Source organism: Hetaerina americana, unplaced genomic scaffold, assembly GCF_022747635.1.
Source record: "Hetaerina americana unplaced genomic scaffold, ioHetAmer1.1.p SCAF_12, whole genome shotgun sequence".
Classification (NCBI taxonomy): Eukaryota; Metazoa; Arthropoda; class Insecta; order Odonata; family Calopterygidae; genus Hetaerina; species Hetaerina americana.
Genome location: NW_027286292.1, coordinates 15,973,954 through 15,990,221, shown reverse-complemented (window position 1 = coordinate 15,990,221; position 16,268 = coordinate 15,973,954). Strand labels below are relative to the sequence as shown.

Genomic DNA, 16,268 nt, shown 5'->3' with positions numbered 1-16,268 from the left:
CTGTTGTGAAGAAGATTCTGATTTCTATGGAAGGATGTAATGTGACTGAGATTACCTTAAGTAGCCATTTTCGCATGTAGTAAAAAAAGTACGTGACGTTTATAGTTCACATGCAATCATTAGACCCTAAAACCTTTGAGGGTATCTTCTCGTTAAGTGAACGTTTTGGAATTCCCTTACCTTTCAGCAGTTTCATGACTCTGCCAGTGTTACATGGCAATGGCGAATATGGCGGGTCAGTATCATTAGGTTCAGAGTCCCTTGTGATAAAGCCTGTCTTTTAGAACAATGCATTAAAAGTCTAAATCATCATATGCCACGTGTCCATTTATCTTCCAAGTAACCATGACTTCATTGGTAGGATATATATAAATGTATAGAGATTTGACCATTTGTTAGTAAGAAGTGAACTTTAAATTGAAATTAAATTGTGATCGAGAACGCAATGCCAGTGCTAAGTGGGCGGCCATGAATGTCACATTTTCCTATTCATTAATTGTAACAAAGGATATATTTTTAAAGAATACCTCATTTTCTGTCCCTTTAATTATTTTTTTACGTGCAATAGGCTACATGAGTACTAATTACGTCTTCAAAGCTTAAAATTATATCAACATCTCTCCATGAGGTAATTAGTTCCCTTAAATTCGAATAAGGGTAATAACAAATTATTACAAGATTTACCAACGTAAGTGACTTTCTTGGAATTTCCTTCCCAGCAAATGTCAACCACTTTTCCTTTTCACCAAGCCGTAAGCACATATTTTCCTTTATTTGTAATTTTAATATAATGTCATGGTTTTTCAAGCAAAATGCAATTTTTTTTTCAAAATATTTCAAGTAAAAGTGCTTAAAATCCCATCCTTACGAGTGCCTATTAAAATTAAATTTCTACACAGACAATACACAAAAGCTTCCAAACGTCATCAGCAAATTTAACGCATCCTCTACAAACCTTTTATGCACATTAATGCCCGCATTCAATTACAATATGCAACAATATTAAGAAAGGGAGGAGTTAAGAGGTTAAGTGTCCCTTCTAATATGTAACAAAAATTACTAGCACGATCGTCTCATGGACAGACATTTTTCCGTTAAGGTCAACCCCTAGGTGAACACTGTTCCCACTACGCGCTCAACGCAGGAACAAGCATGCACTCAAAAATCTCAGGTCGGCACAAATCCTCGCTCGCTAAGGCGGAGAAATGTCGGCAGCCACGCACCGAATCTTCTTCCGAAGAGACCAAATAGAGAACAGGGTCGATATTTAACGCATTTAGACGCATTCATCTCGACTAGTCGTTGGTCATGGCATGGAAAACTTGAGGACTACGCAAACTACCACCCTGCCTCATTTGGACCACAACCGGTGAGAGGCACTACATACTTCATATCCCACGTTCGCGGTGTCAAAGGCATCCCTCGATTAGTTTTACTACTATACGACTCTAGTGGACAGAGGCATTCCTGGATAACCCGAGATTGGCCGTGGACACGGCAGCCGCCGCTTCCGGCAACCGAATGGTGGAGCCGCCACCCCAGGCCACGGCGCCGCCCCGTGGCGCTCCGGGCGGCGTCGTCGCTGCATCGATTGCCCCGGGAAGAGCACGCCGCGCTCGCTAACGGCCCGACTTTTTCTCCCGCATCCGAGTCACCCTCCTCCATCCCACCGCCCGCCCCCACCGACGGCCTGCCACGCTCTGGCACCCGTGACCGAGGGAAGCAGGCGGCCGGCTCTTCACGGTCGCAGCGCCGACACGGATGAGGCACCAACCGCTCTGCTCACGCACCACTCGGCACCCCCACGCGAAAGTAGTGCTGCGCCCACGAGGTGGGGGGGAACCACGTTTTCTTCCGAGACGAAAATGTAAAATCAAAGCTGAATTTTACTAATTTCTCTAATTTTCGAACGACCTTTCAAACAGACACCATCAATTGTATATTTTCATAATTTCCAAGAACGGTTTGTCACCAGTTTGTTTATCATCCAACAGCCGCCCCCGGGTCAATGATTCCGTGGCGCGTGGACAGACTCGAACCCACGGTAGACCGTTGAAATAGCCATCTGACTCTCCCAAGCACAGCTTTTTACTATGTTCAATATTACGAAACCAGGTTCAACTCATGAAGATAATTATCAGTCAATTTATAAGATAAATTCGATTTAATGACCGCGTTTAGTGCCAATAAAATTATTATTACAGCTAATAGAGCATAAACTAATTACAACTACGAGTACTCGTAAATAGGCTGTATTCGCAGTAGTAGTTTCTTAAGAGATGGCAGGATCCAACAAATTTAATAAGAATATTAGGATTATAAACAATGTGTGCACAGATAGTTATATAAAGACCATTAAAAATGAATGGTCAAGTCCGTAATTTTAAATTTGCTACCGAGGGTCATAACTGGCGCAAAACTCATTATTTGACGTAAGTTAAAGCCCAAACAAATGTGTGTCGTTCACACATCAACTCCAATTGTTGTGGCTCTCCTTTTGCAGTTTTATTATCATTGACATCACGAAGCTGTTCTTTACCGACAAATATTCTTCGACTAATTTGGCCTGGCCACAGCAATCCCCAACGTCTATTTCGGAAACCTACATACTGTGAGCCTTAAGTGACAATTCATTTTGTGAGCCTTATAGCCCGGAATAATTACTTCTCTCAAGCGTTACTGTCTTCCGAACGGTTTCAACTGGATGTCCCCTAACGCACTCAGTCTTGATCATCTTCTTCCATTTGCCGGAAACATTTTTCAAGAACTAACGGTGAAAATAATTCACGTATTTCACCTTTTACATGACCCAATGTTGATAAACATGGGCAATGGCTACAAATTTAGTTGAAAAAAAACAAACAGTATTATAAAAATACATTCAATTAATGTACACAATCACATATCACATGTATCTACGTGTATACACGATTTTGAAGATTGCCGTAGCGGTGGACCCGTCTTCTTCATCGACGTACGTAACTATAGAGGCCAGCAACAAAATGTATAATTCGCTGCTTTGCCTCGGCTGCGTTTCGATTTTTGCTTCAACGGGGTGGTAACACGGTCGCAAAGTTTTCCACGCATCACTCAGACCTGTGTTTTAGAATTATTTTCCCCACATTGCTCGATGTGAGCATCGAGTACCCTCAAACTTGCATTTATTCTGAATTCTTACATTTTTGTCTTCCAACATTACTACTTTTACCACCAGCTGCATGAAAATATGTGGATGTTTTGACAGTAGTAATGTTATATATAAAGTTAATTTACGGAAGGATCATCAGTGGGATTCGGCTGCCAACATAAATATTTTAAACATGCATGTTCAGTGCTTGACTTGCTCCATCTTGCCCTTTAAATACTTCCTCGACATTAAAATATATCATATAGCCATTTTTATATTCCCACAATGATATATTGGATTCTTGACTATTTTCCGCCAAGCTAACAATGAAAATACTCTCAGTGCTTGATAAAATACATTATTTCTGCTCGCATTTCAACAGGATCACATGGGAATATATTGCGCATGTATTTATTTCTATCCGACAGTGTTATTGTGCCGAGAAATGAAAACTGTTTAAGGAATTTCAAACGGAAATATGGAAATTCATTAAACGCGCCGTGAAAGTCATATGATTGGAGACGCAAAGAAGTTATAGGACAACCTGGAAATAATCACTGAAGCATTGGTACAGGCTAAGACGATAACGCACCTGTCTTACGTCGTCTTCCTGCGGGGCAGCAAATTGCCCTCCCTGGAGACTATTTGTATCTAACGCCGAGTCCAAGAAAGACCAAACCTTTGAACATATGTACTTCCCGAATGTCGACTGCGTGAATTAGGCACTAGAGAGTCACCCCTCCGGCCAACTCCAGAGAGGCATGTGGTTTCTGTCACCTCCCCTCCCAAGGTTCACCACGGAAGGAACCAAACTAAACCTACTCTTCTTCCTCTCACCGTCTTCCGCCCGCTTCCCTTCCGTCCTTGCCTCCGACGCGAATTGAAATGCTTCCAAGTAAAATTCCCTTGGGACCCTACCGACTGAAGGGCAAAAATTCCCACCTCTACCTAACCCCTTTATTAAATAACTATCAATTGAAATGTGAAAGTTTTTGCGGTATTAGTCCTCACAATTTCAGGTAATGAAAAACCGAAATACGTCTATTTTTATTTCTTTAAATAGACCTTAATTTTAACTACTAAATAAACATTCCGTAATCCAGGTCAGTCGAACAATTGCTGAAATTAAGGCCTATATAATAAAAAACTGGCAATTCTCACATCTGTAACCATGCCACCATGATTAGGAAAATGGCTTCAAAGACACTCACCTTCAGCCTAATTGCTCGTGCGCAACACAGTTCTTAACAGACAACCAACTCCAATCATTTTCCTACTCACAGTACACCACAGAAGGTGGACACTCTTATAAAACATACTAACAAGGAGAGATAAATTTGTGAAACCTGGACTTTTATCAACTTCCCGAGCTATGGTTTTGTTACGGTTTACAAGGTATCTAACATCGGCCACCGTTGGCTCCAAATTATTTCTGATTTGTTTGTCTGAGTTTCCGGTTTTCCCCAAACTATTCAATAGAGGAATCCTGGAACAACTAATGCCGCACATTTCAGATGCCTCGGCTCAAAACATTCACGATAGAATCTAAGAATTTTCCGACGCTCCGCAGGAGAGGCTTTTCATTTGAGTCCGAACAAACCAGCAAGAGATTGAAAGCGAATACTGGAATTCGACATTGGATGTCCGATCGGAGAAGAGAGAATCAAACGAGGTTCGTCGGGATTTGGTGTGACGTCAAAGTTGTGGCGTTGTCCCCGCCCCTCGGCGTGTTCAGTAAAATATATCATGGTGTGAGACAAAAGAAATGCTTAAACAGACCCGCCACCCATTATTAATGGCAACGTAGTAGAGAGTTGAAGGACATTTACAGCAGCGTTAAAAAAAATGTTATTTTGAAACGTCTAAATCGAACTTCACCGGTAAACTAACGAGGGACGAAAAGGTCGTCGAACTTAGTCGACATGCGACAGACGTGAGAGGCACGCCGAGGAATGAGTGACAGTGGTAACGACTGATGGACGAAGGAAAGAAAGAAGGAAAGGATATGCAAATGAAACGAGTGCCATGGCATTTTAGTATGTTACTTCCCTCTTATTTGACGTTGTTTGACAACACCGAATACATTTTCGTCGATGCAACTGCAAACACGCACCTTGCGTTGGACATACAACAGCCCAGCAGGCGTTTACTGGAGTATTATTTAGATATTATCGGTCAAATAGGTGTATTCTACGATAAGATGACAAACAATAATGCCTGTGACGTTCAAATGCGCAATAAGGGCAAATATGTGATATTCCTCCATCTGCACAATACATGAAAGACCAGGCAAATCTGCAATAAGAAAAATACATCGGAAGGGGTTTTTAACGGAATTTTCAAGCTTTAGATTTTATAGATAACCTTCATGGCTTCCGGCCATCAGGACACTTCGTGAAAGTTGTAAATTCCAGTACAGAGATAGGAACCACGTAATTTTCCATAGATTCCTCTTCATATAATTCTAAACATACAACACAATTCGTTAAAAATTCTGTGAAAAAGTTCGTCGTTCCTGAACATTTTAAGGCATGATCAAAATATCTTTTACTTGTAAGGCTAGTAAGTTACTAACAGATATGGCCAAGGGAAAGCAGATTTCAGTTCGGATAATCGCCGTGGGGATCGAGATGGTGCGGGGGCTAACGTACTGGCTTCCCACCCTGAGGGCGCGGGTTCAAATCCCGGCGGTGTTGAATATTTTTCAGAGGTATCTCGATCCCTACTTGAGGTGCTTTGTGGAGGGCATTTTGAGTGAGTACGCCGTCCGTCGGAAGGGACGTTAAACTGTGGACCCCTTGGCGCCTTTCGTAAAGAGTAGGCTAATGCCGACGCCGGGTTTCTCTCCACCCTTCATCCTTTCCTATCCATCCCCTATGGCGCAAATGACCTTAGCTGTCGGTCGCCTCCCCTCAAAACTACTACTATAATCGCCGCATTAAAAAAAACCGGGTGTCCTATGTTATTTTTAAATGTTATGAAATTATTTTTATCCAACAAATATTTCATAATCATATGAAGATCAACGCCGCTGGATTTCCAAACTGGTGTTTTAATGAAAGAAGATGATCGTAGATTAGACACTGTGTGCAGAAGAAAGGAGAAAAGATAAGACGGAGAGGAAGACAAACGAAGAACTACTTTAATGAACGCAAAGCGTCTTTACTCGACCCTTTTCCCTGCCTTTATAAGATGCCTCCTTACTAATATTTTCGGGAAATCTCCAGAGCAAACATTTTTAAGAAATACGGCCAAAAAGTGCTTTCCTAGATCATTATAAAAATAGAGGTTCGCTAATTTTAATGTTAGAACTTTCAACTTTTAAACTTTATAAGGTAGGTTGAACATTCAATTTTACATTGTAAATCCAATTCCCCGTATCCTAGGTACTATATTCTCCCGATAAGACGGTTATGTCGAATAGGGGCATGCAATATTTTACTGCATTCTATTCGCATTAGCTCCTTTAAAATCTGTTTAAACTTTTGCTAATGAAAAGTTATTCCGATGCTTAAAATGTTCTACATTATGACCAAGCATAGCTCATAACACCTAATGAAGACTTACCTCCAATCATTTTACTTATTGTGCGGGTGAACTATTCCTAGCAGCAAAATAACAGCAAACATATACATACTGACCCTTTCCTTTCGTCGATATATCGATACCGTTTCTGTTCAAGAGTAACCACTAGACCCTTGCAGAGCCAACGCCATTGCCCGACACACATCCCATGATGACTGAATCGCCGTCGCCGCTTCCATCACGGACGCAAAGATCGATGTTTCGCCAAACGTGCCCACTGCACACGAGTGGGACAGAGGGGCAGGGTTGGGGTGGAAGCAAACAACCCCCTTCCTCCGGTAGGTTGAGGCTGGGACGACCCCCGTCCATGGCGAGTCACAAAAAAAACCCTCCACGGATTTCACCTTGCTGGTTTCTTAATGCCATTAGTCGCCCCCGGTCTTAACGCCAATGCCTTTAATTGATCCCAGCCTAAATTTCTAGAAAGAGGCGGGACATAGCTTTGCTCTAAAGATACTCGAACGATAGGCAAAGAAAAGATTTGGAGAAACAAATTTAGCGCTGCCTACATGGCCAGTCAGTGGAAACCACATTACGGAGACCAATTTCATTGCTATTTATATCCCAAACCAGGGCGCTAGGCATATCAGATATTGCATCTTCATAATGAGAGCAGTGTCCATACACAGGTCATCGCGATTTACCTCCAACGACGATTTGGAGATTTCGAAAAGCAATGGCAACTTTTTCTACGAACGATACCAATCATAAATAGCAGAAAAATAACACGAAACAGCCTTAGTTACTACATGTTACCCTTATTTTAAGCCAGCTAATAAGTAGAGTTCATATAATTCACAACATTTTAGAGAAAATCGAACAACTAAGTCAAACAAACAGTAATTACAACAATATATAAAACTCCCCTACATACCAAACCCCCTTTTCTTAAAACTACCGAGACGATCGCAGTATCTAGTAAATAAAAGTTATTCTTGAAAAAAATAAGTTCTCTTTAAAGAGCTGAATAAGTTAATTCAAAAGTTTGAGACACAAGAAAGAAATGAAATACTAACACTCGCCAGCCATTTTGCTGTAATATAAGACTCAGCGCTAATCAGTGCCGACCGTCTGCTCTCTTGGCCAATAAAAATATAGTAATTTTCGCGGGTGACCTTGAATTAGGGACGGCGAGTTTTTCCAATTGCTATTATTTTAAGCTAAGGAAGCTCCACGTTAGTGCCGAAGATAACGATTGTCATTGTCATTAAAATCAAATAAACAAGAAATAAGTTTCCCTTTCGAGATCGAAGTCAATTAGGGACTTGCGTCTCGGGGTCAGAAAGAGATTTCATAAAATTTTCAAATATAAAAGAATGCCCGCTAGCTGGTTTTCACTGACACCACAATAGCATGCCCTCCTCGCAATTTATTTAACAAAAAACAGTTTGTCACCGAGAAAACCAAAGAAAATACATAGGGCGTATTTATGTAAGTTAACATTTTTAGGATTCGCCACTCATCTTAGAGACTGCTCCTCCCCGCTATTCTCAATTTTTCTGAGGAAGATGCCTAGCTTGCAGCGACTTCTCTCCATTATTCACTCCGAATATACCAGCTTAAAACGGTAAAAGGAATGATGAATACTGCGACGGTTTGCTAACAGTTCTGCGGCAAGCACACCATAATATCTTGAAGATATTTTCTTAATTTCATAAGTCAGAGGCTATACCTTGACTATTGTTTTGGCTTTACTCAATATGAATTATTATTTTCGCACAATAAAATTAATTAAAAATGGCCCGATAAGCCATAATGTTTTTCGGGAAAGGATCAATTGACACATTTGCATCGACATTGTACGCGATAACAGTAATTAATGATTCTCTCGACTCCTCAATTATGTAAAAAAATAAATGGGCATCTTTGACACAAATATACCGTCAATAACAAAATAATTCAAATTTCGAGTGCTATATATAATCATAATTCAAACTTTTGCTACATACATTTTTCATTTTCACTTCAATATGATAATGATTTTAAATTCAACAGCACCCTAATCGAATTATCTCCAACCTAGGTTAAGAGCTGAAGATGGTGTAAAACCACCGAAATCTAGGTTGAAATGAATTTACCTGTAGTTCAAATAGTGGAAAATATTTATTGCAGTACATACTGGCCACCCAACTCCTCTGCTGTAAATCAGCTCGTGTTATCTCCCTCTAATCATTAGAGAGCAGTTTGGCTATACTCAAAATAGATCTACTTAAGGGTTCGGCAATGGTGTACGGATAAAGGCGAAATTATTACTAAGACATTTTTTATGACAAGCTATGCAGTTATTTTATGAATTCTGCGGGCAGGTCTTCCTCGGCAGGAACTCTTAATATTTCCGTATGTTAGCGGGCAGATGACATATTTTTTGGGTTAGTAGCACAAGTAAGGATTCTGGTGCAAATAATTTTGCTGACTTGGTCATCGCCGCTACCAAACCAGCGTGGCACACTTCTTCCGCACTCGCCTCTTACCAGGGCATCCAATTCACATTATTCCATATTTTACAGATCCCCCCTCCCCTATTATTATTATTTGTACCACAAACACTCCTCAAGTACCCTACACCCACGGCATAACTTTACGTTTATGATCATCCTGGCACACACTAGCTTGATTTCCACACAATTATGCAGAAGGGAGCTCACTAATATTTTTTACCTTAAAAAGCATTCTTTTTTTATTCACTACACAAGTTTTGCCCAATATTACCTTCGCCACTTTACTGGGGACCTTCCCCGGTACACGCAAAATAATAACAGCTGTCTTAATCTTTTATTCCATATTATTTCTTTTTACACGGTAACACAATTACGTATTGCAGTCTTACAAACCTTTGAACAACCACAGGTTAAAAATTTTAACATCTAAGCTCTTATTCATTTAACTTATACTCACATCCCTTACGTAATTCTCACCTTCTATGTCGGTCACTTTCTCCTCAACACCACTGCTATTGTAATACGGAAAATTCTTGTACATATGCTGAGAACATCCGTTCCAAGTTGTGCTGAACTTGGAAAGGATGGCTGAGAGCGTTGCACAGGAAAAAAACAACTTGTAACACGGAAGATTTCATTTATCATCTTCATTTTGTCATAAAATACGGCTTCATGAATTTATGAGTGCCCTAAGCACAAATCCCACCTACATGACGCCATGGCTGAATAGGTTATGAGCGAAATCTGTCTCAGGATGGAATTAAAAGGTATCTCCTAAATAAAAAACCAAACAAAGCCCCGGATCCAGAAGAAATCCTCATTAGAATACTGAAGTAACTTGCGGTAGACATCGCACCCTATTTAAAATCCGTTTCTACAGTCGATAAAAGAAAATTCAATACATCGCGACTGGATGCAGTTAGCATTACCCCACTTCACAATGGCGGCGATAGGGATGACCGCAGAAATTCCAGGCTTAATTAACATTGATATCCTGTAAAATCGTATAACATAGCATTGTTAGCAACACAATGGTCTTTCTCGGCGGTAGGACTATGCTCTGCCGTAATCAGCACGGGTTTCGGATAAGAAGATCATGAGGACACAGCTGTGTCTTTTAATTAATGGTACACTGAAATTGGGGGAAGGGAATACCCTAGTGAATTCTGTACTTTTACATTTCAAGAAAGCCTTCGACAAGGTCTCTCACGAGAATTTTGATACGCAAACTATGATATACGTACATCATATTAACGAGGAAGAGACTAAACGGATTAGGGACTTATTTATCAAACCGCAAACAAAAAGTAGTCGTAGATTAGTTGAGTTCATAAGACGTGACTTCAGGAGTGCCGCAGGGAAAAGTCATAGGGCCTCTACTCTCCTTGTTATACATTAGCGACCTAAGATGCCGCTACAGCAGCAACGTTAGATTATTTGAAGGCAATGCAGTGATTTGCAGACAAAGACAGCGGCAGTTAGCGTCATTCGTCATTAACGATTTAGACAAGATATCGGAGTGGTGTCCATAATCGGGGATAGAATTAAGTATTAGAAGATGTACAACAGTGAAGTTGTGGAATCAAAAGAGTCAAATGAATCAAAAGTAAAATTAACAAGAAAGAATGTATTAAATTTATGGGATCGAGCTACGCATTTAAACACAGTTCATTTACTTGGTTATTACACTGAAAACAAACCTTTCATGGGGTACACGCGTTGGAATTAATATGCCAGTTAGCCTCACAGAGGCTACATTTCATCAGACGGGTTGAAGGAAAATGTAATGAAAAAGTAAGAGAGAGTTGCTAATTCGTTTTAGCTGTGCCACATTCATCATACGCGGGAAACGTATCTGGGGTCCAAGGGAGAATACATTAATCAAAGTTTTTGATAAGAATCAGAGGAAATCCGCTAGGTTTGTTAAAAAGGTTTGCGATAAGCATGTCTCCGTCAAATATGCTCGAGGATTTAACCCGATGGTTTCTTTATTCTCGAAGAGAGCAGTCGAGATTTGGGCTTTTAGAATGGTATAGGGCGCCGAGTTTGCTGGCGACACAGAGGGAATTATTACAGCACTAAATTATATCGATACATTCGACCACCACGTTAAAATTAAAGAGATAGACATCGTGAAAGACAGATTCAAGCACTCGTTCTTCCCTCGTAATCTACACATTCAGAAAAAAATCGAACTCAAGAACCCGAAACAATGCAATTTTCGAAAATCCTAGAAAGGTATGAAAATATATATCCCAAAATATGACTCTCCGTTCTAGCACATTTCATTTTCATAGTAAATGTGATTCGTTCTTTCGATTACACGTGGTTAACTATAGCACCGAATTCCTAGTAGAAAGACGGTTAATTCACGAGTTTAGGTTTTCAATGAGGTAACTTTCTGAGCCGCTAACGTAAAAACCTGTTGTTTTAGCTGAGTTTTTACTAACTATATCATGATTTTCATTTTTACGAGTGCTATAGGTAGGATAAAAGGGTTTCGGAACAAGGAATCATCGTGGGGAAAACGAATGGCTTTTTGGTGGGAATAGATAAATTATTGTTGGTTTTGACACCTAAATAAATGTAGGTGGAGTATGGCGAGAGATTCAGTAAGGTTCCAATAAAATTAAAGGGGTCCGCAGCTTAACGTCCCATCCGACGGACGGTGTACTCACTTACAAGTACTCTCCACAAAGCACCTTAATTAGGCATCGGAATACCAATGTCCCTGGGCCCAACAAACCTACCTTCAATGGCACACTACTGGGAATAATACTCCATACCATTTAGTTAATGAACTGGGTAATTTTTGTGTGATTTTTTCAAATGAGGAGGCATTTCAAAAAAGGAAGTTATGTTGCCGCACTCTTGTACATATATACTTGCCCGGCCCTCAGACTTGATGAAGCTATGGCTTTCACGTCTGGAGCTGTTCAGTTACATACACAGAATTGAACCATTATACCTGTAAGTCTCCGTTGGTTGTGACTAGATACCGTTTTTCATAGAAATCAGTGAAATCCTCGTCAGTATCACCCTTGCAGAGAAACAGCTATCTGAGGATCATCAACATCGATCTCATAATTATATTTTCACGAATTCCAAAAACGTTTTATCTCTAGTTTTCATACATTTTATTGCGCAAAATCTTACAGAAATATCATCGTAGCATTGCTTAAATCTTAAACAGTGAGGTCGTTGTTTGTTGAAGCTTCCCTAACGACAGAGTATTCCAATACCTCAAACTATGGCGTTTAAAGTAGAAATGTGCCCATCATGAACAATCTTTCACAATGAAAAACTCATCGGCATGAGTCAAATAAAGTCAGTGGGTACATGAAAAGAACGCAAAATTATTTAGTTTGGATTCGTTTCCTCCGACATTTCCCTGCTTTACTCAGCCGCGACGATTTCCTCGCGTTTTGTTGCATTTCCCGATCGCTGGCGACCCTGGTTTAATTCCTAACAATTCAAAACAAAGTTTCGTCGGAGTAATCAAATTACTCGATTAACCCTTCCTTATTCATGACACTTCCAGTTTTTTTTTACCAGGTGTGGAAGAAATTTTGTATTAAAAGCTCATAATCCATTAAATTGCCTCATCTGTATATACAGTCCCACCCAGGTCTCATAGGAGGAAACTCGTCCTGAGCCCTAAAAGGGGGTTGGTTCCGCTGCACACACTGGGGTCTGGGAACCTCTGGACCACAGCGCCAGACGACCAGCAATTCTACAGCCATCACGCCGAGCGCTGGTCATTGGCGTCGGCTTCTCTTTTTCCCGGCTGCATGAGCACATGGCCTTCAATGAAGGGCACAAGTACTGCACCATCACTAAATGACAGCTCTCGGTCAATACTGACATAAAGTGGAAGGAGGGGGTTGGAGATGGGTGGGGGTGGGTGAGGTGACAGATTGCGCACTGTATCGTAGGGTGGGGCGGAAAACTAAGGCGAGGAAGGTAGCACAGCTCAGGCCGGGTGAGAGACGTGTGGGGAAACCGCGATTTCCGTTGATGTTATGCGTGCTGTTTGCATGAAAAAGTCCATTGAAAAAAGTTAAACTAAATGCAGCTTACAACGAAGATGGGCCATTAAACTAACGTTTAATATCCCGTCGAGCGTGTTGGAAAAATATGATTCTTGTTCTTTGCTCGTTTCCGAACGACTCACGGAGGAAACGAATGTACCATCTCCAAATTCCGCGGCTGCTAAAAGACATTTCACAACCACTCCTGCTGATACATTCCAAAAAGACAACGATTTAAAAATCAACCATGAAAAGGTACTCACCTCTGAACTTCTTTGGAGGGTTGGTCAGGTCTCCGGCACTCGGGCATACTACACTCCGATCGTCTACCAACCTGTAAAAGATAATAATAAACATTTTAAACTAGGCAACAATCCCTTGGGAGGATATACATACTCTGCGTAGAAAATATAGCAGAACTGCCACACATGCGCACACAAGATTCCGTTCACTAGTTCAAATATTCAACTACACAATTACGACAATTTTTTTTATTACGAATAACTGAAAACATCAAAAAATATAAAGTATAAAGGATAGTACTTAAGGCGTCACTTCGTGAAAATTTCATATTTCCATTACAATAAAATGATAAAATAAGGCAATGATCAACATTTAATGTGCCAATCATGGTTTCAACACTGAATCATTATCGACGTGACCTTGACAATGACACTGTGCTGAAGCAATGGTCATTAAATTACCTTCATTGTGGAAATTGTCTTTTTTACCATGTTGTTACAATGGAAGTATTACGAGTCGCCTTATTCGTTCCGAGCACCTTCACAGTTACAAAAGCCGTTCTAGGTCACTTCTGCGTTGCTTTCATCTATCAACTAAGTCGAGCACATACGTAACCCATCGCACAATTTCTGGAGCAGCGTAAGGTAGTGACTAATGATTGATCGATACCAGTTGTTCTCGATATTAAATTCAGAGTACAATATCACTATGAATACACAATAGTAATCGATACTATCTATCATATATCAATTTGAAAGATTTCGGAATATTTTTTACGCATTCATGTAAAAGTATCTAGATTCTGCACACCTGTGGAACCCTTCAATTAAAACAGTATTACATTTATTTTGGATTTACTACGAAAAAACGATGAAAAACCAAAATGGTTGAATTTAAATAAAGGTCGGTAGATGAGAGTATCAGGCCAAACGATGTAGTAAATATCCCAAAGAAGTATTTTCAATTGAATAACATAAATATCATTGAATTTTCTTTATAACAATTGCAATGCAGAAATACTCTTCCGCAAAAAAATCGCAGACTAAGCAAAAATCCGTGCCGTTGGATCAAGTCAGGTTTATCGACAAGCTCCGCGATTATTCAAAACAATACGATAGCCTTCAACGTAAGGCCATTCCAAAGATATTGACTTAACGTTTGTCACATTATGGCTAAAAATTTGTTCTAGGAATTCAACTGTTTCCGTCGTCCTTAATTATCTAAGTATATGACATTTAGAAAATTTTAACCCAAGGCTGTCCGAAATGGAGGTCAATCTTCAAGGAATGTCATAATGATTAGGGAATACTTTAAAAGCACATCCTTTGATCCAAAGACTACTGTTAGCAGTAGTAGTAGTAGTAGTTTTTAGGGGAGGCGACCGACAGCTAAGGTCATTTGCGCCATAGGGGATGGACAGGAAAGGATGAAGGGTGGAGAGAAACCCGGCGTCGGCATTAGCCTACTCTTTACGAAAGGCGCCAAGGGGTCCGCAGCTTAACGTCCCATCCGACGGACGCCGTACTCACTCAAAGTGCCCTCCACAAAGCACCTCAAGTAGGGATCGAGATACCTCTGAAAAATATTCAACACCGCCGGGATTTGAACCCGCGCCCTCAGGGTGGGAAGCCAGTACGTTAGCCCCCGCACCATCTCGATCCCCCCTACTGTTAGCATCATGCATCGAAAACTGCAAATAAACTGACAGTCTATCTGAATATATCTTCCCACTCGGTGAATGCATTCGTCATTTTTCCGCAAATTATTCTCTTTTTCATTATAAATCGCTCTTCGATCATTTCAGAGGTTTTCATGTATTCCGTTCTCATATTAGTTCGTATTCCCTTTTACATTTCGTACTCAAAACTCGGAAGAAACAGCAATATATTCCAAAGTTTTATGCGCGACTACCCCACGATGCAAGGCAGTTGAAAGCACTATCTGAAAATAATTTTGTGCGATTGATCATTTTATATTTAATCGATAAAGTTAAACAAATGCAACGTGCCAAAAGCTTTTCTTAATGGATTCAACTTTTCTCCAGCACATATGGTACATTAAAACTCAATGCCAAGTGCAAACACCGTGTGCATGTATGTGCGCACGCGCTCGCGTGTGCCATTACGTCGCATTTTCAGCAACTAATTCCGATTATCCTGCCATGAAGGACTGATAGTTTAATGCGACGTCAATTGGAGTGTGGGAGGGGCAAACAATCACATTAGCTGGTTGATTCTACCCCTCGGACAACGGTCGAGGAGGGAAATACAGGCTGGACGCATGCTCCCGAAGAGTTCCGATTGCGCACGGAACGCAGCGAATATTCCATTGGCCGCCGCTTCCTTCCCTCGCCATCGGTTGGCGAGTGTAAGTGCATCTGCGGCCGGAAGGTGGCGAGGCCGAAGGTTTGCCGTCTGAAGCGCCCAAATCTAACGTGTACATAAATGGCAAAAATGAATTTAAGCCTAGAGGATTGTCGTTAATTGACGGGGTACTGTTAATTAGTGGGAGCATAAGACATGCCTCCAATTATACAGTTTAAAAGGGATAATACAGAACGATAACACACAGGAGTAGTACCACGGAAATTTTTAGAATTAATTGAATAGCAGTAGCAGCCTGCTTACAGAACGCACTCATTCCTCACGAGGATTACATGACGTAATATATTCGCAGGATATGATTACACGGCGGTATCAACTGCGTTTGTAATATATGGTCATAATACGAGGGTAGTTCGAAAGGTTTTCGGAATCACCACCAGATGTAAGCGCTAGCGTACCGAGTTTCCCGCGTAGTAATAGGTAATTATTTATGAATAAACACGTAACGCGTCAGTGCTCT

At 40.7% G+C, this 16,268-nt stretch overlaps 1 protein-coding gene across 4 annotated transcripts in view; it reads right to left on the bottom strand.

Annotated features, from left to right (window-relative positions):
• The window catches only part of Itpr (Inositol 1,4,5,-trisphosphate receptor), a 207,545-nt gene that overhangs the window by 147,415 nt on the left and 43,862 nt on the right, over positions 1–16,268 (bottom strand). For all 4 annotated transcript variants that reach the window (XM_071582736.1, XM_071582737.1, XM_071582738.1 and 1 more), the window contains exon 3: positions 13,445–13,515. In XM_071582736.1, coding sequence (XP_071438837.1) covers positions 13,445–13,515 — 71 coding nt within the window. The remainder of the gene's footprint in view (positions 1–13,444; positions 13,516–16,268) is intronic.